The 24,712-nt window shown below is 46.8% G+C and overlaps 1 protein-coding gene across 1 annotated transcript; it reads right to left on the bottom strand.

The window, feature by feature from the left end:
* Positions 1–1,746: 1,746 nt before the first annotated feature.
* Positions 1,747–23,421, bottom strand: TGFBI (transforming growth factor beta induced). The gene is made up of 17 exons (XM_064724825.1): positions 23,167–23,421; positions 18,898–18,996; positions 12,589–12,653; positions 11,441–11,598; positions 10,314–10,478; positions 9,471–9,617; positions 8,632–8,773; positions 7,865–8,077; positions 7,589–7,726; positions 7,204–7,349; positions 6,905–7,041; positions 6,264–6,394; positions 4,265–4,389; positions 3,254–3,356; positions 2,977–3,056; positions 2,261–2,285; positions 1,747–2,100 (listed from the first exon to the last, which is right to left on the bottom strand). The coding sequence occupies exons 1-17, from the start codon at positions 23,274–23,276 to the stop codon at positions 2,045–2,047; spliced, it is 2,040 nt and encodes a 679-aa protein (XP_064580895.1). The 5' UTR covers positions 23,277–23,421; the 3' UTR covers positions 1,747–2,044.
* Positions 23,422–24,712: the final 1,291 nt, after the last annotated feature.

Raw genomic sequence — 24,712 nt, forward strand, 5'->3', positions numbered from 1 at the left:
CTGCTGGCACCCACAGCAGCTCAGAGCATGGAACAGGCAGCAGGAGTGAGGCAGGGAGCACTGCCAAAGCACCAGGGAGAATAACAAGAGAGCAAAAAGGGAATTGGATTGAAAGGATAATGCACCTCTATATACTGGAAACTGCTGGGACTCATAAACCTCCAAAAGCAAGCCTAGCAAAGCCAGGCCACACAAAAAGCACAAAGGAGATCATCACCCCATCACCACACATCCCAACACCTGCCCAGGAGCCATGGAGTGAAAAGCCAGGGCTGTATTTCCAGGAGATGAAAACTGTTGTCTCAGCAGATGGGGCTGCTCGTGGTTGTTAAGCTTATCTAAGCAGTTTTCCCTACTCCTGTCTACTCAAGCATCTTCATTTTGCAATGAAACAATTAGTCACCAAGCCAGATGCCAAAAGCTGTAAACAAGGGGCACTCACCTAGATGAGGAGCAGACCTACTTTCTACCCTTCCAAGTGGTGAGGACTTTATATCTCTCAATTATGAAGCATCAAGGAAGAGAAAATAAACCAGAGCAGATTTGACATGGCTTTCCCTCTTTCTCAGGCTTTGGAAGGAACAGTCATTAGTTTAACAGGAAGAAGCTGAGCCTCCCCCAAAATCCAATGTCTTGATGCAACTGTTCTGCCTTGGGCTGCTGGGATTAGGAGGCTGGAAGTGTTCCTCCTCAGCCTGAAATACCAGGGCTGCATCGTGCCAGAAAATAACAAAGAAAAATGAGGAGAGGTGGGGTGAGGGGTGGTGAGGAAGAGAAATAAAAGAGCTAAAAGAGGAGCTGGGTATTTTTCACACATTTGAGTTATGCAGATGACTCTGAGCAGGTGGGATTTCAGTTTGGGCTTTTAATAGAAGGAGAACTGTCAGGGTATTTCTCTGCCAGAGCAAGCAAAATAATCTTGAGTGGTCTGTGTTCTGCACTTGACTCCCTCTTTCTCTTTTCTCTTTTTTGGGTTTCACGTGGATTTCACCAAGGTACCAACAACCAGGGAGTGAATCTGAAGCCAGATGGGGACTGAATGTGGCACTGAGCTCCAGCTGCCAGCAAAGGTGGCTGGGAGGATGTGCATGGTTAAGGATAACTATAACTATAACTAACTATAACTACAACTATAACTAACTGTCCCTGTGCACCTTGGAGAGTGACAGTGAGTGCTTATGAGAACACCAGCAAAAAATGATGCCAGGCCAGGATCAGAGAGGAGAAATGCAGAAATGCTCTGCCCTTCCACTCAAGTAACTATTAAGCCTATCAATGTTGATCTAGCCAAATCTGATTCCCCTCCTTCCCAGTGCTCAGGTTTGATCACCTGCTGCCATCAGGCAATTCAAACCAAGCAAAAACCCAACCAAGCACTGTCATCACTTTTTATATTTATATTTTTGATTTTATTTTTAAGTTTTATTAAAAAACAACCATTATTAAAAATGAATCATTTACTGGAAGGCTTCAGCCAGGGAGAACTCTCATTTCAAATCTCATGAACAGAATGCAGCACAGTTATAACCATAGGCACAAAAAAGACCCCAGTTAAAAAAATAAAAGAGAATACTTCAAACCATAGCTTATAACTATGCAATTGTCTCAATGTCAATAGAGAGAATTTTGTTAAAAGCCTGCAGATCAGAATTTCATGGAAGACTTTTAAAATCCAAGGGAAGAAGGAAGGACATGCTTGTTTAAAAAAATAAAAAGCCCTTGGATGTACCTATTAAGCCCAAAAAATTGAAAGATGGTGAATAACTTTATTTAAAAAAGAAACAAAACAAAAATGAAACAAAACAAACAAAAAAACTTCAAAACATTTCCTTGGTCTGGGAACTTCAAAGTCAAAACCAAATAAAAATGGTCTTAAAATATATACATATATATGGCTTTTCTTTTTTCCTATCCGTTTCTTTGCAAACAAAAATAAATTTAAGGGTGGCATTTGGTTTTTAAAAACGGTTCTGTGTCCTTCTCCTCAGCTGTCAGCTGGAGTGGATGGGATGGAGGCACTGACTGATGGCTGCTCATGATGGGCTCAGAATCCCCCTGAGTTCTCCTTCATCCTGGCCAGTATCCGGGAGTACACAGGGGCTGCCGGGAGAAAATCAGGCTGGGTGGGTGGCACAGAGCATCCCCCTGCCCCTCTCCCCCCAGCCACGCCACATCTTGCCCAGAGCAAGAGAAGAGGAGAAACCTCTCTTTTAGGGATGGGGGACATGATGGAAAATTGATGGAAATTAAGTTGTTTTACCTAGTCGAGGATTCCTCTGAGAAACCTGCATGGAAAGAAAATAGAGGGTTTGCATAAATTCAACAAATCTCCAACAGTCACAGGAACAGTTTGTATGTCAATATAGTTATCCTTGGTCCCCAACACCTATGGATGGATGGCTCTTCATTATTGAAAGCTGATATATAATAGTATCATGCCAAAGTTACATTCTCAATATGCTGCAAACTGAAGCTTTGTGTTGCAAAATTATTATTATTTTTATAATTATTGATATATAATTAAAACGATACATAATATTATATGTATTATATATTATATAATTATATAATCATATATTATATAATTATATATTATATATTATATATTATATATTATATAACTAATAACTAATAAATAATATATAATATATAATATATAATATGTAATATATAATATATCTACTATATTACATATAGTATATAATATATTATATATAGTATATAATATACATAGAATATAATTAAAATTATATTACAATTAATATTATTTTATTATTATTTCTTATAATTAATAATTATATTAATACTAATTAATTATTATTTCTTACAATTTCTTACTAAATCATGCAAGAAGAGAGGATGGATCATTCCATGGAACACATACACTCACTTTCCTTGGAAGTCAGCATATGAATGTGACATGATCTTCCAATAATTGTTACCAAAATGCAGTGTCAGCAGTTTCACAGTTTTTACCTTGGATAATGCAGATGCCTGTTTGAAGATTTCTAGTGCAGGATCTGCAGGCTCATCACCTCTTTCTTGTGGCCTTGAAGCTAAGGGTGGGACATTGAGAGCATTGAAATACTTGTCAGAGCATGCAGGCTGCTTCCTTCCACTATTTTCTGCTGAAAATCCCACTACAGACTAATCTCTCCTCCCCAAACTGAAGCAATTGCCCCATGTCCCCAATCCCTCCCAAAGCAGTTTTGCTGTAACAATTTTCTCAGGACATTTCTCACCATGGACCTACCCTGAGGCTGTAAGACAGAATTCACAGCATAAATGACACCATTTGTGGCCATGATGTCACTTTCAGCAACAGGCTCCTTGTTGATATGTATTATGTTGTTCTTCTGTTCAGGAAAAGAAAGAAATAAAAATGTAGAAGATGAGAATCTGTTGTCATTTCCAATGGTATTAAAAAAAACCAATTCACTTTGCATTCATTCATTTACTGGATGGTTGAAGGCATTTTCATTCCTCTTGCCAATTAAGGAGAATATAAAGACAAATTATAGCCTGAGCAGTTTGTCCTGGGATGGCTGGCAGGCTTTGGACTTCCTCAGTGCAGCTGGCTGGGAATGCTGTCCCATGGCAGCAGAGCACATCCACCAGCACCCTGCCAGGGGATGGCTGTGGGGATGGGATCAGGAGAGGGCAGAGCAGGACTGGACATGGGAAAAGCCCAGGGTGCACGTTGGCCACTTCAATGCACCTGGAAACACAGTCCCTTCCATTTTATTTTTTTTTCCTTTGTGTTTTCTTATGCATAGAGTAAGCCATGATTGCTTATTTTCTGAAATGATTTTTTTTCCTCAATAGAGGATCCAACATCCCCTAATGTAGTGTAGAGTTTTTGAAATGAAATTATATATCTAAATAAACTCTGCTGCGCTAAGGGAGCCCATGCAGAGATCATTTTCATTACACAAAAAGATATGTTAGCTGAACAAGCTATTCATCTCATTTATTTATGTTTTTCCCCCCCATGACTCAGGGTTAAATTTATAGCAGCTCCTGGAAATCATTTACAACTGGTCTTCTGGGGAGAAAGCTGAAGCAAACCACATTTCATTCTTCCAGCTTGTGGAATTGAACAATGGCAACAGTCCCTCCAGTACAGCCCAGACACCACTGGTGGGACCGTGGAGATGCTCCCACACCATCCAAATGAGCACAGACAGGAGCTGTGGTCCATGACATGGATAACCAAACCCTGGACAGCCCTGCTGAGCACAGAATGCCATCTGGGGTGACTCACCATGCTGACTTCCAGCTTGTCTCCCTGCATGGATTTCAGCCTCACCAGGGCAGTGACGGCGCCGCTCACCAGGATCTCGTCAGCCACGTGGAACTTGAGGATGTTGGCAAGCTCCTTGGCATTACCTGGGGGAAGAAAACTTTTACAGTTGCAAACCAGCATCACTACTTGCTTCCCATATTCCACATGCTGGAATGGAATTACTTGGAAATCACCGTAATTTCCTAGAAGTGTGAAGAAACAATGTAAAGTTGTTCAAACAATTCACACCAAAAAGCAGGCAGAAGGACCCGATTAGGGCACTGAGGCCATTCCTGCTGGAGCAGGTCAGGTTCCCAAATCCAGAAGCACACTGTCCCAATGTCCTTGGTACCTACCAAGCCTGCCCTACACATGAATTCTCTCTTTCTTGGGTTTTCATCCCTCATTCTCTCACTGTGCCAAGTGATAACCTGCTTCTCGGAATGAACCTGCTTCTCTTGCTGCTTTCACTTCCCAAGGAAGTTTGGGATGGGGTGGGGAAAGACCCATGTGAAATAAGGAAGCAGATAGGGCATTCTGGTATTTTCAAATGTCACCAAGGCCAAGTGTCACTTGGCAACAATCCTCACAGCTGGGTAGGAAGGGGAAAAGTGCAGGAGAAGTGACATTAATGTCTCATGGACTGATACCACCCCACTGAGTCTCTACTCAAACTGCTGTGCTTTGAAACAGATTTTGGGAAGATGAGGTGCTTTCCCAGCACCATCTATGTTCCAGAAGAGGTGGTGACGTGCTCAGCTTGGGCCAGCGGCACTTCTCCATCTTCTCATTCAGAGGACACAGGGTCACTGGCAAGCCCCACAGACAGACAGACAGAGTCATTGCCAGCTAGTCACTGTCAGCTACAGGCAGCTAGTGCAAAGGTGGCCTCCAGCCACAGCTCCCTCAGCAAGGAGGATTTTTTCTTTCAATTCTTTCAAAGATTGTATGCAAGTTTTTTTCCTTTATGGTTTTCCTTAGACTGGCTACAGCTCACTCTGCACACCCTCACCAGCACCATCCACCTCTTCATCAGAGGCATAAGCTAAACATTTGTGTGAGAAAAGAACATCTCAAGTGTCTGCATCTGGGAATCTTCATTCCTGCAGCCATTTACAATGGCTGCAAAACACTTCTGAAATATTTATATGTTAAGCATAAGACTAGAGTGATATTACTGGTTCCTCATCCCTGCACTTAAAAGGATAACCAGCTACCATGGGTAGATGCTTCCCAAATTATGATGTCAATGTTTGGCTGGGATTTAATGACAAGACATTACATTCAAATACCTGACATTGTTTCCAGCCACAACCAGTTTTCAACATGAACAAAATAAAAGATCATGCTGCTTATCCAGAAGGGAGTAATTAAACATTCCCGTGCTTTTTTCCACACCCAGCCTGCATGCCATTGCTTTTCAGGATACTGGTCTTTGTCTGAGCTAGAATGGTTCATTGTTTGCTTCCCAGGATTAGACAGGAACTCCTGCTTTGTCCATGTACATGGAGAAGGAGAAACAGCCCCAGCCTTTTATTACTTAAATTTCATACAGTGTAAATTGAGGCTGTATGTGGATTATGTCTTCTCTTTGCAAAACTTACTGCAGACACTCTGATCCTCTGTTGTCAAGAGTCACATTCTCATTCTTTCATCCTTGAAAAAGGCAGAGGGTCTTTTAGAAATATCTGGGAGTTATCTCACTTACACCACCAGTACAGCCAAATTAAGTCACAGTGAGTTTGTGACACACACTACAAGCATGTTTTCCAAGAACACAGGCAGTATAAACCCCACTTGGAGAATTCAGTGCCACTCTCTGCATCCTCAGCTTCTGCTCATACAACTCCATTGGGTAGGAAGCTCATCCTTCCAACCGACAAAGAATGAGATTTAACAGAGAAACTTGGCCATTCCTCCTGGTTTCACAGCAGTCCCACACAGAAGCTCATCACCCAAGTGTTGAGGAGATGCTCACCCAGCAGTTTGTTGAGCTCCCCCTGGGGCATGGCCTGGAAAGCTTCGTTTGTGGGAGCGAACACCGTGAAGGTTCCCGGCCTGTTGAGGTTCTCTGTCAGCCCTGCAGACTGGATTGCAGCCACCAAGGTACTGCAAAGCAAACAGGCATCAAATGCTTCACTGCACAACACTTCACTGGTCAGCTGTGTGCTGGGCTCAAGGGAGAGCTGGGGAGCTACAATGTGAAATCCTGCAGGGGTGCAGTAAATCAAATGGCCAAAATGGTGATTAGGGAGGAAATGAGCTTGAGGGGTTCAACCAGAACATCTGAGAAGGGCAAATCAACCTGGGAGTGCTGACTCCATGGGGACCAGATGCTTTGGGGAGTCAGAGAAGTCTGGCTACAGTGGATCTGATGGGCAGACATGGCCTCAGAGCCAGATTCTTGTGGTATTAAAGGAACCACTTACTCTTGGCTCACAGTTGACTGAGGGTTATTTGAAGTTTCACCCCCTATAATTTAGAGAGACCATGGTTTTGGATGATCTTTCTATGCTAGAAAAACATATACATTGTCATGACTACGACCCATAACAAATAGAAACTGTTTTGGCAGCTGTTCTGATTCTAAGTGGCTCTTGGGAAGAGCAAAAAGGTCACCTGAAGCGATGGTCTGCCTTGAGAACATCCATCACTGAGCCAGTCGGAGGAGTCAACATTTTGTCCACACTAAAGAGGGTCCCAAACCTTCCCCTCTTGTCATGGGCAGCAATGCAGGCATTTTCAATGCAAAGGTTCTGCAAACACAATCACAGAAAAGAAAGCTCCATTAGAATGCTTCCAAAGAGAGATGTTGGTGCTTTCCACAGTGCTCATTTCCCCTTTTTACACAATTGCTGTAGCATCAGACCCTGAGCATCCCCCAGCCCCGAGGAGCAGAGCACACAGCAGGGACTCACATTGCGGTACACAAAAACCCTCAGCTCCTTGTCCCCCAGAGTCTGCAGCTTCTGTCCATGATACAGATATTTAGAGGAGAGCTGGTCTTTAACAATGTGGTTCAGGAGCAAGTTTCTCATGTTGCTGTCAATAACGGGGAGTCCATCTGCAGCAAAAAGTGTGGAAAGAACCAGTGATTCACTTAAAATGGATATAGAGCCACTAAAAACCATTCAAATACAGAGCATTATCCACATCAGTTTTAAATTGTAAACCTGGATGCCAGTGCCTCGAGGCATTGGAGAGAGGATTTGCATACTTGTGCACTGAAATCTGGCTGAAAACTGTTTGAAGAAGATCTGTGGCCCAAAGTGATGGAAGAAAGGGATTTAATCCCTGCTTTACCTTTGAACACATTATTCACTGGGGCAAGGAGGGTCACTCGCTCACTGCCAGTTAGATGAGAACTGAGCCCAGCTTGTCTGAAAAGGTCTGTAGACTTGGAAACTTCAGATTCTTGTGCCAACTCAAACACAGTCTTAGCTGAAAAGAAAAGCAACACATAGTAACCTTGCATTAAAGGTTATCCACTCATCACTGTGCCCTCTAAATCCAGGATTTCCTTGGCAAAATAGACAAAAGAAAGGCAGAAGAAAGAACACTGCAGAGAGGCAGCAGTACCTGAGTCTGGGATCAGCAGCTCATTTACAAAATGCACCACGCCGTTGGTTGCCAGGACATCCTTGTTGGCAATGATGGGCTTCCCGTTGAGGGTCAGCTCCTCCCCACTGCAGCCCACATCCAGGGTGGCTCCTTCCAGGGTCTCCATGGTCAGGCCAGCAATGATGGCCTCAGCACACATGGCTGACTTCAGGATGTGATGGTTCAGCAGGTCTGTGAGAGAGGAGAGCGCCTTAGTGAGCTGCAAAAACCAGCTATGAAAGTGTTACAGCTTTAAGGGAACCTGTTCCATGGCCAGGGTGTACTCCATAAAATGCAGTCATTTTAAATTGAGCTGATTTCAGTTCCACTGCCTGTGAAATAAAATGCCTAAAAAGAGTCACTTTTTATACACTTTTGCCAATTTCAAAAGGCTTCATGTAGGTACTTGACTCACTTGTCAGGGGAAGTTACATTGATTGGATTTTACTTTTCTTGCATCTTGCAGGATCAATAGAAATCACCACTGCAAAAAGAGCTAAAACTCAGAAAAGGGACTGTTTCAGCTCCCTCATCCATATCTGGATGCCACTCCTGCTCTGTCTACACACATCTACAACCAAAGGGAGCTGGGCTGTCCAGTTAAAAAGGTGGACTCTGTCACATCTGTTTACTGCAGCTATTGTCAGAGTGAATCAAGGAGCTGTTGACTTGTCCTTGAGAAAAAATTTAGAAGCTCTGAAGAACGCTCTTCAGGCTCTCAATGGCCCCAGTGAACAAGCACTCACCCCTCAGGGCCTCGGGGTCTCCCAGGATCCTGTTCAGAGTTTCTCGTGGGATCTTCTCAAAGGCCTCGTTGGTGGGAGCCAGCAGGGTGTACTGCCCTTCGCTCTCCAGCAGGCTGCTGAGGTCAGATGCAGCCACAGCAGTCTGCACAGGAACAAGGACAGAGGGAAAAACACTTTCAGCCAGAGTACAGAGGTCAGAAACTTTGTCCAGGCACACACTAAGGGCCAGACTTATTGAGGCTTTTATAATTTCAGAGGACTTACAAAAAAATCCTGAATAGCTTCATTCAGCACTTTGGTCCCTTTAAAAATTTGACCCAGCCCCATGGTCCTCTGGTGTTCCAGAAATTTGAGTACAAGAGCCCTTTTTTTTGGCAAGACTGAGAGCTAGTTTGAATACCCAGATATGCCTGGAAAGGCTCACAGTACTTCCAGTGAATAATTCCAATCAGAACCCACATCTGGCTAACTGCAAATCCCCTGTGCATTTTCCTTAATTTGGCAAATACCAAGGCAAATAAAGCAGGACACATCAAATTGGGACAGTTAATATCTCCCAAGGCTGAGACTCCTCTACAAGAGTGAGGAGACAGACTCAGTGTCTGTTTTCTGAGCAGCCATAGAAGGGTGACAATTATTGTCATAAACCCTACTTGCACTGATAGCAAGCACTTCTCTTCCTAAATCAAAAGGATTTGTACAAAATCCTTGTACATTGGTACAAGGAATTCATCAGCAGTTCCAGGGTCACAGCCCAAGACACTGGCAAAGCTCTTCAGGACAATTTTTTGGGGGTGGGTTGCCCTGAGCATCTTTAAGGAGAGCTGGAGTTGACTGACCCGGAGGGTTTCCAGGCTGTCCTCAGTCTCAATGATCTGCTGGATGGTGTTGGTGGTGGTGGCGATGACCTTGTCGATGACATGAACCACCCCGTTGGTGGCATGGTGGTCAGCTTTCAGCAGCCTGGCACAGTTCACTGTCACAATCTGCACAGGGAGAGACCCACGGGTGTTACAGGCAATAAAACCAGAAGGTAAAGCAGCCTCTGTTGCTTTTCTATTTCTATTTCAAATGCAGCAAGCACTTTATTGAGTCGGCAAGAGCAGGAGTTGTATTTCCTTAAAATATCCTACCTTATTTTCCTTAATTTTGCCTTAAAATTTTCCACCAAAAGTGAGAATGTTCTATCAAGAATGTTTGAAATACTTCAAGTTTATAGAGCTTTGAAAATCAGTGGTTTTGTCTACCCTCAAGACTAAGAAAATAAACCAGAACCAATACTTGGGCAAGCAGAGTTACACAGCAGCGTGGGCTGCAACAGCATTGAGGAAAACATCTGTTTAAAACTATAATTTTCAAACTCCTTTATAGTATGTATCTTAAATCAATAGCTGTCAACCTCAGCATTACAGAGTCCTGGAGGTCCCAGGACAGTGCAGGAGCTGCAAGGCAGCTGGAAATCAAGCCTGCTGTGGGTAGGCTTAATATGAGGAAGAACTTCTTCTCTGCAGGTGAGCATGCACTGAAACATGAGGTGTCCCTCACTGGGAGCATCCATGACCATGTGGACACAATCTTGTGCCCTGTGCTCAGGGCTGACCCTGCTTGGGCAGGGAGGCTGGGCCAGGGGAGCCACTGTGGTCCCTTCAGCCCGAGCCAGAGTGAGCCTGTGAGTGCCTTACCCCATTGGGATAGTGGTGGATCTGGATGGGCAGGTTCTGGTACATGGAGTTGAGGGTGGTGCCGTGTTTCAGATCATCTGTGAGCACCCGTTTGTCCACCATGTGGTAACGGAGGGCGTTGAGCAGCTCAATGTTAACGTTGCTCACCAAGGAGTCCAGGGTCTCCTGAAAATCAGAAAAATCAGTTTTTCAGTACTGAGTGCAATTAGGCATCTGCTAGAGAGCACCAGGAGGTCTGGCTGCTCCCAAGGGACTCCCAAGGTGGGGGTGTGGGCATGAATATCAAGTGATTCATTCAGCCTCATGCCATGTGTGTGAATTAAGAGCTCAGCTTTCTAAAATCTTTATCTTTTGCCCTAAAAAAGCAGCCAAGAGCTCTGACACCCAGTCCTTGGCACACAAAGGGATGACTGCAGTCCAGAGTGCACTTACTGCTCATTTCATTGCATTGAAATGAGCAGTAAAGCAAAGGGGCCACTGACAAATACACTAAAAGACCTTTCCCAACAGCATCATCCCTGCAAGGAGCTCTGCTGGGGCATTTGGGACAGAGTCTTGGCAGTGGAGAGACCCATAAATATCCCCCTCTCCCTGCCCTAGTAGTTGTTCTTGTTCACAGGGATGCTTGACTGGGGTGGGAGCAGCAGCAGGACAGCAGTGACCACTTCAGGGGTGGAAATATCACAAGACACGGAAAGAGAAAATCAAAATGAATGCAAAGGAAATGTATATCTAATTGAGCATGGGACACAGTCATGTAGGAATTACTGAGGCTCCAGCTGGGACTGGCTATTTGTACAAATTAAGAACAACCAAAATGGCAATGCAAGGGTCAACAAGAAAACTGGTAAGGGATAGGAAGCTTCTTGCTGCAGGTCTCAAGTGAATCTCTAATGGTAACAGGCAGGGAAAACTGAATGAGGGGATTTCTACATCCACATCTCTCTGGTGATGGAATCCTTCAGAAGCAAAGCTCTGGAGCTGATGGAGCACTACAATGAAAACCCTCCTGGAAATCCACAGCCCTCCCTCTATCAGTACTCTGTCTATCCTGCCAGACCCCTGCAGAGCTGGATCTCCACTAGGGAAAACCAGAGGAAGAGGAAGAAGCAGAGGGATTATCTTACAGCAGACAAGGATGCCCAGGCCTCGTTACTGGGAGCAAAAATTGTGAAACTTCCAGGCCCTTCGATCTCTGGCCTCAGGTTGGAGCGGTCGGAGTAGAGCTGTGTGGTGGCAGAGCCAACCACTCCCAGGGTTTCATAGATGTTGGAAAGCGGTAGAGCTGAAAGAAGAGAAGGTTAAGTTCCCAAAACCATCATTCCTCCTTCTGGGAGAATTAAAGCATTGCTGGTGAGAACGCTGGGAAGTGCAGCACACCAGGGGACTGGGGTCTGTTCAATAATTAGATAATAAATGATCACAGCCTGACAGCTTCACCCTCAATTACAGCTGTGTAATCCAGGATCTACTGTATTCTTGGAAGTTTGAATGGACTTTTTCTGGGTTTATACAAATGTGATTTAGGCAAGCAAAGATATTGATTGCTTTCACCCAATCCTGTTTGTACTCAGGCTTTTGGGATTTGGTGTTGGACACTGCTGGTCTCAGTGTCCACTGACCATGCGCACCAGCCCATGTGGTTAACTTGGAGCCATCAGACTTTTGTGGAAGGAAGTGTTCTGAAAGCAAAAGCAGGATATGGCTTTCTTCAATAAACTCAGTTTATTCCCCCCAGTATCAACTGTATTTTCTCCTAAATAAAACTTTGCTAACCCCATGCTAGCCAAAATATTCAAGGCCAGGTTGGATGGGGCTTGGAGTAACCTGGTCTGGTGGAAGGTGTCCCTGCCCATAGCAGGAGGTTGGAACCAGATGAACTCTAAGGTTCCTTCCAGTACAAACCACTCTGTGAATCTATGAAAATGAAAAGGAGCAGAGATTGGCAGAGCTGTCTCTTACTCTGTCATTCCCCTGAATTGAATTTCCAGTACAGATATATTACTTGCTGGAATAAGTAGGTCCCTATGGCCTCCCCATGCTCGATTAAGTTCAATTACATCCAAGGTTCTGAGTTGTCTGGAACATTTAGCATGCTTTGGAGCTGATCTGACTCTTGGCTGGTGCTCCACCGAGCCCATTTTGGGCTTGTTCGTGGCAATATTGTGCAGAAATTGCAAAAATCAAATCCACTTTGAGCAATTTTCTAACATTTCCCTTTACTAGGCAGCTGTATAATTTTAAGAAGTCTAAAAAATGTCAAACATGTTTTTACCAGCTGGGCAGCCTTTTTCTCCAGGAACTTTTTCATATCCAGGACAGCACTCGTAACTGATTACTCTGCAATAAGAGATGGATAGAGCAGATTAACCAGCAGTGTCTCACAGCTTTTTCTCTATTTTATATAATTCTGGGTCCATCCATACTGGGGATGTTTCCAAGCAGACTCTTCAGAAATACAGACTTCAACAAAAGACTAACCACACTTTTATCTCTTTCAGGGCTGCATGCTGCCAATTTCTCCACAGAATAAAAGCAGGCACAATTTCTTTTCAAAAATACACTTTCCAGGAGACTTTATACAAGCAGTGGATGGAAACTGATCCCACAGTCCCAACAGGACTGCCAGTGCTGGTTCATCTGGGCACATTTCCCATGGGATTTGGGATCTCCTCAGCTGACTGCTGCTGTCACATCTCATCACTGCTCCACCGTGGCTGTTCGACCAAACCAGCCAAGCATTTCCCTCTCATTTCACCCTCTTTCTGTCCACCACCAGAAATTATTTGCTTGCTTATGGGCAAAACCCACAAGACAGACCTGGAGGGGAAGGAGAACCCTGTTCTCAGATATGTGCATTGGCACGAGGACTTGGGAAAAACCCTGCAAGGAGAAATTCCACCCTGAAGTGGTGAAATGTGCATGCACAGGCAGCCTGGGCTGCACCACAGCTCAGCTGTGTCCCTGGGAGCAGCCTCAGAGCAGCATTTCTTTCTGCCTGGCAGCACTGTCCCCCTGTAAATCCAAAGGGGTCAGAGGCACCATCCTGGGCTGTCCTGCTGATTTCAGACCCTAAATAAGCAAGAGCTTCCTGCAAACTGCATCCATCATCTGCAGCTCAATGGGAAACAATCATCTGATTCTCAAAGGTGGCCATTTGAGGGAACGTGGCTTGATATTAAGAAGGAGAAGAAAAAAAAAAGAAAAAATGAACAGGGAGAAAAAAATCAATCCAGAAGTTGCCTGCTTATTTTTCCCAGGAGATTCTTTCACCTACTGCTCTGTGCTTGGGGTGAAAGTAGCAAGGCCACCTGATTGATGGGCTGAGAGAGCCAGGGCATAGGTGTTCCTCCCAAGCACAAGCATTTCCTCTGTGCTCCCAGCTGAATTTGAGACAAGTAGGATGCTGTGCTGCTGAGGGTCAGCACACTCTCTCAAAGAGAGAGGAAAATCCTCCAGCTTCAGATATTTGTCATCATTCTAACAACCAGTAGAAATGCCTGAGGCTTAATAGGGAATTCTTCGGGGTAATTAAGAGCCAGAAAGTGAAACAAATACCTGCTTTTGTGTGACAGAAGCAAATAAATTCTGTGTCACGGTTTCCTAAGAGAATTACAAACCAAACCCAGACTGATTGTCTAGACATTATATATTCCATGTGGGAAAGAGTTTGCCTAAAGCAATCCCTTCCTTTGACTACTGGAGATCTTAACACCCTGCTGCTCTGCTTTCCCAGCCCCCCTGTCTCGTGTTCATTGGAAACACACACTTTCTTCCCCCACCACTTCCCTCCCCTACCTCCAATTTTCCTTTTTTTCACCCTAGAAACTAAATCCAGTCTAGACAGTTCCCTTGGTTCAGACCTGTAATCAAAGATGAAGAGCTGATTAAAGAGAAATCATTCCAAAGTGCTGACGAAGGCTTTAAAAGCTTTACTTACAGATCAATTGGAGATTAATGAGCTGCTCCAGAGGGGCAGGACATGGATGCACAGCCTGTGGCACAGTGGCTCAGAGCTGCCCCTGGTGCCTGCCAGCAGGGGAGGGCACTGGCAAGGGATGCAGATACCTGGTCAAATGGTAGGGGGGTGGAACTGGATGGTGCTTGAAGCCCCTTCCCAGCCAAACCATCCTGTGATTCCATTACTGCACCTCCTGCTTTTCACTGGGCTTGTGGGCATCTCCAGCAGCAAGGAAAGCTCATGGCAAGAAGCACCAGGGCAGAAACAGGGCCAGCTCCACTTGGGCAGGGCCTCCCTCAAGTTCCCTGTCTCACTCTCCCACTGAAGGTGGCCCTCAGCATCCCCTGGTGTGTGCCTGGCACCCTCAGCAGCCCCTGGTGTGTGCCTGGCACCCTCAGCATCCCCTGGTGTGTGCCTGGCACCCTCAGCAGCCCCTGGTGTGTGCCTGGCACCCTCAGCAGCCCCTGGTGTGCGCCTGGCACCCTCAGCAGCCCCTGGTGTGTGCCTGGCTCATCACCATCCTGAGCTCTGGCAAACCTCTGCAAGGGCCCAGGTGAACACAGAGGTGCTCAGCCAAGGGCTGGCACCTGCAAGGAGCCAGAATCTCATCTGAGGGTTATAAAACAGTTTTGGCTTCAGGCATTTGGCCTCCCATGGCTGGTGGAGCAGGTGGAAACACAAGCCCACCCTGCCCATCCATGGGCACCACTGAAGGGGCTGCTCAGGGGTGACCCCAGGGCATGTCCCCAGTGGTCCTGCAGCCACCTCCAGCCCCCAGAGAGGAGCAGCAGAGCCTGGCTGAAGGATGCCCAGTGCTGCTTTCCCCCACACATCCATGGGGCAGGGAGGCTGCTCTTGGCACGTCCTGCCCCAGCTGGGTCAGAGCCTCATTCTGCTGCCCAGGGAGGAGACCTTCCCTTGAGCACCTCCAGGCACTGCTGCACACTGTGGGCTCTGCACAAAAGCCTTTGGAACTGCCCAGTCCATCCCTGCTCCTGCTGCCTGCTCCGTGGGCTCCATTGGCACTGCCCTCGCACAGAGAGCATTTGTCATCCACTCCGCAATGCCTCAACCACAATTTCCTGACCTCCTCAATGAGTAATTTCAAGTCAAATCTATAGTTTTTTAGCCCCTGGTTTTAAAACACTATTTCTTTAATGTCTATTTGTGTCAGCCTGCAGAAGAAAGCTCCTTTAGTTTAGGCTTTTATTAGTCATTGTTCCACTGCTATTGCATTCTTAGGAGCTGAAATTAAATTTAAAGTGCATTTTTCAAGGTAATAAAAATAAGCTTAGGCATATATTAGTGAAAAAAGATCCATTTGTAATAATTTCCTGTAATAAAGCCCATATGTTTTGTTTTTGTAAAATAAGGGCCAGTAATTTTTTTCTAAACTGAGGTTGCCTTCATTCTCAAGACAAAACAGTGTATGGGGATGTGTTCCATTGCAAGCCAAATTCTGGAAGAATGAGTCCAGTGCACAAGGGAAGGAGAAAAATATAAAATACAAAGGCAAAATGATGACAATATACTCTGAATGCTGCTGTCTTTGACTTTGTAATAACCAGCAGTGGAAAGTTACCTAATTACCAAAACACTTTTGTCTCAGTGCTCCTTGAAATCAAAGCAGTGTCAGACTTCTTGCCAACTATCTTATCTCACTTCATCAGCAAAGATAAAAACTCTACATAAATCCTCTATCTAATTTCCCTGTAACTGTGTGAGCCAATACTTCAGCAGAGAAAAACAAACTAAAAAAAGAAAAAAAGAAGCAGATAAAGAGGTAGAACTCTTCATCTGTGGTTTCCAGGCTGGCTCTCCTTGCTGCTCCAGTCACTCTGAGCCTCCCAATGCAGGATGTGGCCCTTGCACAGGAGTGAAGCTGTGCTGCAGGAGTGCAGAACTGCTCTGCCTTCCTTGCTGAGGGATGGATTTCTCTGCTCACAGCCAGCTCTGCAGGAGCTCAGCTTTGCTGCTCAGCAGGTCCTGCTCCCTCACTGAGCTCCCTCCCACCGCCTGTGTGAAAAGGTGCTCAGAGCAGGAAAAGGAAGGAAATCAAAGCAGCCAAACCCATCATCCTAGAGCCAGGCATTTTCACCTGGAACACACAAACAGCTTGTGGCACCAGTGACCCTTTAAGCAAATACAGAGGGAAAAAGCAGAGTGAAATGTGAAGTTGATGAGATGGCTCAAGTGTCTCCTCCCAAGGACTGCTGCTCTCAGGTGGGAAAAACCTTTCAGGAGGAGGAGAAAATGACCATGCTGACCATGCTTATGCATTCCACCATTCCCCAGTGCTGATGGGGGATCCCCCTGCCTGTGAGAGGAGCAACCACACAGCTTTAGGAGGGAACTGCTGACCACAGATCCCACACAAAGGCTGGACCCACCCAGTTATGATAAATGTGCCAAATCCAGATTTTTTTCCTAGGATTTCAGGGTATTCTCAAAACCTGTCACGGACCAGCTCAGCCCAACAGGAGGGGCCAGTTTGGAGGTTCATGCTGAGCACCATCAGCTGTGCCCACCTGATCTCCTGGGCTCTGACACCTGAGCATGGCACAGCATCAAACTCCTGTCACTGCTGTAGGAATTTGACTGCTACAGCACAATGCATCCTGTCCTTTACAGCCCCAATGACTCCTGATTGCTTCCATATGCCAGGCACACCACGTCCAGTGGGAGCCATCACATGCAAACATTTGTAATCAGAGCTGTCCCAGGGTCCCCTGGAAACTCTGAGTCAAGGCACGTGTCTTTTGTTCTGCACCAGCCCTGCTGAAGGAGAGAGCAGGGCCCAGGCTCAGGAATGACTGGGAGGAGGGAAGACAATAACACCCATTGTGGGGATGATGTAAAGCAAAGAATAGTGAGCAAATTCTGGGGATAATGGAAAGATTACCTCATAGGTTAACAGGCAGGTTAATGGTCTGTGTGCTTTTCTCTCAGTGATGCATCACTGGGTGAGACACTTGGGTAAAAGCAGAGAAAATGAGGTAGAAGAGTTCACCCCAAATGAAAGAGTTCTCCTCAAATGAAATAATGAAATGCTGCCAGATGCCAGTTATTCCACCTCCTCCTGGAGATAAGTGGATGAGTTTGTGTGTGCCAAACACAGCTGCACTCTTGGTTTATTTAAGGTTAGCTTCTCACTTGCTTCAGAACTAAAGAAATCCATGGCTGGACTGCTTTGCCTTTCAGTGACCAGAGCAGCAAAGCTCTCCCACATCCACAGCTGAGTTGTGTTTTCTTTGGAGACACACTGAGCTGCTCTGTTATCAGCAAAGGCAATGATGAGACCATATTGCTGTGCCATAACCTTGTCCACGTCATTTCAAGAAGCACCATTATTCAGCCAAGATGACAGCCTGAACTCTAATCACCCAAGCTAAGCCCTCCCAAAATTCTGTTTGTAGAATTAAGGGGAGGGGATCTGGTTGCTTGTTTTTACAACATTGCCTCTCCTTTTTTTTTTTTTCTGAAAAGAAATTGGACATAAGCATAACAATGGTACATGCACAGTACATGGTACAGGCAGCAATACATCCTCCTGAAGTACAGAATTTTCCTTCTTAGGACAAATTCATGTGAAGTACAATGAAAGGCTAAAAGCTGTGCACAGCCATGACTCCAGGTTTGCTTCCCTCCTCCCCACACCAACAGCACACATGAATGCTGACAGCCAGGTGTCACAAACCAATGATGGCAACACAAATCTGCAGTGAAGAACAGCATGTTTCTATAGATCTAATCACCATTTACACTGAGCCATAAGGGAAACAAGTGAGATTGTTTTTCCTCTCTGTTCTTGACCCTGCAGATCCAGGATGAGACTGGCCCAGAGCTCTGATCCCACAGCCTGCTCAGGGAATCTCTGCACTGCCCTGGGTGTTGGGATGGTCCATGCTGTGGGCCAGCAAGGGACTCCAAAAGCCCAGCCTGGACTACAGCAAGGAAAAAGATTCTCTGCTCCTGCTCTGCTGCCTGGCAGATAGTCAAGCATGCATAGCCTTAATTATCTGCTGACTGCATCTTCCAAAAGAATGTCCCGAGGCTGCTCACACAGATTCTTCATGCAACAGCTACTTGAATATTATTGTTTGCAATGTTAGACGTGGAATTGGCCTGCAAGTCTGATTAACTTTCCTGGTGGAGTCAGAGAGTGCTGGCTAAAGCTGACACCTCTTTCTTTTTATTTGTTTTCCCTTCCAAAGCAAACAGACGGAGATGAATTTTACATTCTCTCCAATATCCATCAGCTCTGGGCTGTGTTTTTTTCCCCTTTTTTATTTCTCAAATCTAGGCAGCATTGAGCCTATCATGGAGACAGTACTAGAAAACATCTGGCCCACACTTCATTACAGCACAGAGAGCTATATAAGTATATATAGAAATGCAATTAGAATAAACCATCAGGGTTCATGTTTACATGGCACTTTTCATTCTTAACATCAAAGTGTTTTAGAAAAACAAATATTTCTTAGGGGGTAAAAAGCTCACACAATTTTTAAACCGGACACAACGTGACACACACACCAGGGCTCTGACATCCCAAATCTGCCATCTGCTTCTGCCACCCAGCTCCCACCTCCACAAGGGGGTCTTTGGCACCCAGGGACTTACGTGGACTTCCCACAGATCTTCCTCTGGTACCACTGCTTGCAGTTGGTGAAATATTTCCTGTTGGTGCCGATCAGCTTCTGCACCGCGCACACGTTGGGGCTGCAGGGAACAGAGAGAACAGGGTCCTGTCAGCCTCCCCCTGCCAATGGTGACCCCCAGCACGGAGCCAGAGCCCACCTGACAGAGCCTGAAAAGCCCTGCTGGGATGGCAGGGGGGGAAACCTCAGGAGCTGCAAGTCAGCTTGCTCGATTCAGCCCTACAATGACTGCCATGAAGTGGAGGAAGCAGAGAAAGAGATCTCTCCTGACTCTGCCAGAGCATCTCTTTTTTCACTGAGTACAAATTCCTGACTCTTTTCCATGTTCCACCTCTCACCAAAATATAAAGAAATCAAGTGAAAATCCTTTGGTCAGAATTTCCATGGTGTACAGCTACTTAAAATTCAAAACTCAGCTAAAACCCGGGAAATTATGCAATAATACAAATCCTTGCAAAAAGGATTTGCAAAAAATAAACCATTATTTTATTATCTAGGGCATTAAAAAAAACAATAACAATAAAAAAAACCCCAGATATTTATCAGCCTACAGACTTGCATCTAACCCAGAACTTTGACTGTATGATAGACTCAGCAAATTGTGGACATGAGGATAAAAGGAGCTGGATGAAGGGAAAAGGAGCAGTGGCACTGCCCTCCCCTGCTTCAACACACCAGATATGACAGCACAGATCAAGAGGGCTGTACCAGCCCATAAGGTACCAAGAGCTCCTGCTCAGCCAGAAAACCTGGTGGTTGGTGTTCCATGTGTGAGTAACCCTGCTGGGAGCTGCCTGCAGCCCTGCAGCTTTCTAAGAAGTGGTATCACCGTGAGCAGAGATGTGGTCAGGCTGGAGCTGGGAGTTCCTTTGCTGCTGGTTTGGCCAGCACAGCATTTCCCTGCTCTGCCTGGCCAAACCAGCCTTGTGGTTTGTGGCCAGCAGCCCTGGCCACGTGTGTAGGCAGAACATGGTCAGCACAAAAGATATGATTTATGGATCTGGGATGCAAGGCAATCAGCTGCCTCTGGGCTTGACCAGAGGTGTAGCAAATGCTCCAGCAAGCTGAGGATGCTTAGCTCAGCTGAGGCTGGGTTCCCAACACCACCACCACGTCCCAGTAGCAGCACCATCACTACAAGTATGCACAGTATTGGCTGCCAAGCAGATGAAGGGAAAACAAATAATTAAGCAAAACACATAAATCATCACTTCAGCCTGTCAGAAGCGCTCTGTGCTGTCCAAGGCAGATTTTTCATTTGCACAAACGAAACTCCCAATGGGGTCTGGAGATGCTCTTGTGAAGGTCCTGTTGCTGTGCTGAGGAGAACAGGCAGCAGCCTGTGTCCTGCTGTGTCTGACCGAGGCGCTGCCCCCCAGAATGAACAAAGGCAGAGTTTGCAGCCCAACCACCAAGTCCTCCTGCGGCTGTGCTTGCTTTTCAGCGGCATCCCAGAGGGGCCAGGCTGCCATCATTAGCATGAATTAACCTGAGGGTCTCCTGGCTGCAGTGCCAGCCTCCGCGGGAGCCTGGCGTGCCTTCAATGAGCCTTTGTTGCTGCAGGGCCCTGCGGAGGCAGCATCCGACCCCGCGTGTCCCAGCACCTTCATCCTGCCCCGAGGGCAAAGAGAGGGACCTGGGGACACTCAGCTCATCGTTCCCTCACTGCTGCCACATCCAGGAATGCTGGTTTGTTTCTTCATGAAAGGATTTCATTCAGTTTCTGTATATAAGGCAGGGAACAAGGAGCAAGAACCTACTGAAAAAAAGTTAGAAATCACAAAACCAATCTTTCAGCTGGTGCAAACTGGCCCAGAGTCAGCGACTTCCAAGCCAAATCATCGCTTAGAGAGACGTCTGTGCTCTCTGACTCAGCCCACCTTGGCCACCCGGCCCCGCCGTGCCGAAATATGGTTCCAATTACATCGAAATTCCAAACCTTGCCTCGATTTTAGCATCTGGCTGACGGCAGTGGACAATCCCTCTAATATTCATCTTGACAAGCCTGGCTACTGAAGGACTTGTTTGATCACTTCCCCCACATCCCCAGGAGCAGCCTGCCAAGAAAACCCTTGTGCCTCCAGGACAGTTCTTCACTGCCTTGCTCCCAGCTCTGTGGGGCTGCTCCTCCCTCCCTGACTTATGGGGGAAAACTTTCCAGTTTTTGCTCAGTGTGGAAAAACCCCCGTTCGGGGCTGTGTTATCAATGATTCCTGCAGGCACGCTGTAGTAGCGGCTCCCTGCATTGCATGTCCTGGTTCCTTGCCCAGTCTGGCTTAAAATGAATTTGTCAACACTCTTCCCTCTCCTCGTTGGAGTTCATCACCTCTGCCATGCCGTTCCCAGCCAGCCACGCTGACTCCAGGATAAGACTGCCTATTGTTCCCCTTCAGCCAAAGCCTTTTGCTTGGCAGCAGCAGCTGGGAGCTGCTGGGACAGGGACAGCCCTTGGGAAGAGGCTGAGAAAAGCAGGACTTGATGCACAGATACCTGCAATGGCTGTGGCCATGGTGCTGCCCAGCATCACCTTGTGCCCACAGAGCTGGCTGGCTTTGGGAAGAGCACTCCTACATTTTCATTTTCAAATGTTAACGTTACTTATGCACTTTTCAGCTCCTCTCACTGACTTGAGCTGGTTCATTTTAAAAAAAGTTAATTAAGACGTACAAGTTTTGCTGCGGAGCCAAGCTCTGCCTCCCAGCTCGCTCTGGGCTCAATGGGAGCATTGATGGTGTGGGGGATGCTCACAGCAAAGGGTGGCAGTCCTGCTTGCACATCCCTCTGGGGCTGGCTCCTGCAGGCAACACAACACACCCCACATCCAGCATGTTTTTGGCTGGCTTTGTGCTGCTGTATCTCTCTGGCACATCATTAATCAACGCTCAAAATTCCGTGTATGTTCAAGAGTTAGCTTGGTAAAAATCACCCTCTTCATCACAATGGGAGCAGTGAGCAAGGAGCTGTGGACAGCTACGCTGGGTTTATCTCAACCCAGATGGAAGTTCTGGCATTCCATTGTGTCTTCCAAGGCACCAGAGTGGACCAGAGTCACATCTTACCCAGTGCCTCTGGTAATTGTGCAGGGTAAAATCTTCTCCCTGCAGAGATGAGTGCACTGATTTACACCAGGACTGCCCTAACTCATTCAGCCTCAGCAAACTGCAATCTCAGGGCTATCAGCAGAACTATTTACTTAGTTTCACATCACACAGAGATGGTGAACAAGATTCACTGTATTTCTACATAAATCACTGCAATTCTGGCATTATTGACCTATTACAAATAAATACCAGCTCAGAATTTGCCTGTTGGATTGTGTCCCTGGTCAGGCATACAAACAGCACATCCCTTGTCATAAATCCTGACCTAGATCCCTGCCAGAGAATGTATCAAATTGCAATATTTAAATCTTGGGAGTTTTTTTATTTAAAGCATTTCATGACCCTGCTTCCAGCAATGCACTTAAACAGAAGCTTCAACTCAATCACTGTCACCATCCCAAGAGATGGAAGCCAGCTGAAAGGTCTTTCATCCTTTCACCATTCCCAATTCTTAATAAACTTTAAAAACAGTGGGAACTACTATTAACATTGGTTAGTTTTCTGCCCATTAACGAACACTCAAAGTACTCACTCTATAACAGGCTGTGTATCAAGCAAGAGAGGTCTACATGCATTTTTCCATAGGCCTTATCTTGTAAGGTTGATGGATAAATTAGTGATTATTTTTGGCAAGAAAACTTCCAAGACTAACTGAGGTTTCCAGTCAAAGAGTAAGTTGATGCTGACTCCACAGAGTCATTGAAGCGGTTTTTTTCTTACAAATTCATAAAAACGAGAATTCTTTCCACAAAATTTTTAATGGCTCAAAATCTAGGGACTTTTACTTCCTTTTTCCTTAACAGGGATAAACTGATAAAGAAACATTGGAAGGTCCGAACTGACATCTGCAACACTAAGTTTGGTGATGGAAAGGGGGGAAAGTTACCGAAAGAGAAAAGGTTACCAGGGGATGAAAGAGAAGGAAATAAGAAAGAGTTACCTCTTCTCTTCCTATTATAAGAGGAAGAGAAAGAAAGCCGTGGTTACCGAGAGAGCTCCGCGCGGTGCCCGCACGGTGCCCGCACAAAGCCCCGCGGCGAGCCCGCACCGGGCGCATCCCCCGCGGGCCAGGCAAACACGGGGGAAAAAAGGGTTAAAAAGACATTTCCCCTCTCCCTGGCTCCCCTTACCCGTGCTGCCGGCCGCGGAGCCGGCTGTGCTGCAGGACCTGCTGGTACGGGGACTTGGCGGCGGCGGCGAGCCCGAGCGCCAGCAGCAGCAGCGGCAGCGGGCGCGCCATGGCCGAGAGCGCGACGGGACCGGCTCGGCTTGGCTCGGCTTGGACCGGCTCAGCTGGGCTAGGCTAGGCTCAGCACGGCTCGGCTCCGCACGGCACGGCACGGCTGGGCTGGGCTCGGCACGGCACGGCACGGCACGGCACGGCAGCAGCGAGCCCCGTTAAATGCGGCGGCGGAGCGGGGGCGGGAGCGGCCCCACGGGGGGAGCGGAGCCGCCCGGCCCGGCCCGGCCCGGCGGGAGGGGAGGGGAGAGGGGAGAGGGGCCGCCCCCCGCCGGGGGCATCCATCCGTCCCTCCGTCCGCCCGCACTTCCATCCTCCGTCCGCCCTTCCATCCCTCCGTCTGCCCGCACTTCGCTCCCTCCGTGCCCCGCAGACGGGGGGAAGCAGACAGGCATGTTTTATATCCCCCTTCCCAGAGCAGCGTTTCATTTTCAATTCCTTCTGCATCCGGACTTTCGCCTCCATCCTGCCCCAAGCGGGATTCAGAGCGGGTGGTGCTCTGCCCCCTCCGGGATCCCCCTGCCCCGGGGCTCTCCTGCTTTCAGCCCAGCCCTGCCCACGCCCGTGCTGCTCCCCAGGTCCCCTCGGTGCCTCCTGGTGTCACCCACTCCCAGCGACTTCAGCACTGGCAGGGGTCACCCTTGGCAAGAGTTTCTTGTTCCTTTTGTACCAAACCAAATGAAAGCAGGAGCTCTTAGGCTGAGAAAGTTGGGATGCTCAGTCTGGAGAAGAGAAGCTTCAGGGAGATCTTAGAGACTCTAACAGTACCTAAAAGGGGCTTATAGAAAGGAAAGAGAGCAACTGTTTGCATGGGTAGATAGTGTTAGGACAAAGGAGAATGGTTTTAAACTAAAAGGGGATAGATTTAGACTTGATATTAGGAAGAAATTATTCTCTGTGAGGTTGCCCAGAGAAGCTGTGGCTGTCCCATCCCTGGAAGTGTCCAAGGCCAGGTTGGACAGGGCTTGGAGCAAACTGGGATAGTGGAAGCCATCCCTGTCCATCTTGGAACAAGATGAGCTTGTAAGTTCTTTCCAAACCAAACCTTTGTGTGATTCTATGATTCACTGCAGCATCCCAGTGTTTGTAAAGGATTTGCTCTGATTGGACTGACATCAAAGTCAAAGGGTTCTTTCCTCCCTAAATCTGCCTGGGAAGCAAAAGGGGTCCTTTGGGGCCACTTGCCCTAAGGGACCGATCTGTGCAAAATGCTCCTGTGGCTTTGCAGACTGGGCAGTGGCCAGCAAGGGCAGCTGCTCAGCAAAGGATGGGAATTGAAATGTGTCCAGCAAGCAGCCACTGAGCCAAAGAGAAAAAGTTTTTAGCAGTATCAAGCACTTTAAATTTACAAAGATTTTTTCCCCCCACAGTAAATAAATCTATTAATTGCTTCTTGGAAAAAATTCATTAAACCATTCTTCAGTCAGGTTTCCTCT

Source organism: Zonotrichia leucophrys, chromosome 13 (genome assembly GCF_028769735.1).
Source record: "Zonotrichia leucophrys gambelii isolate GWCS_2022_RI chromosome 13, RI_Zleu_2.0, whole genome shotgun sequence".
Lineage (NCBI taxonomy): Eukaryota > Metazoa > Chordata > Aves > Passeriformes > Passerellidae > Zonotrichia > Zonotrichia leucophrys.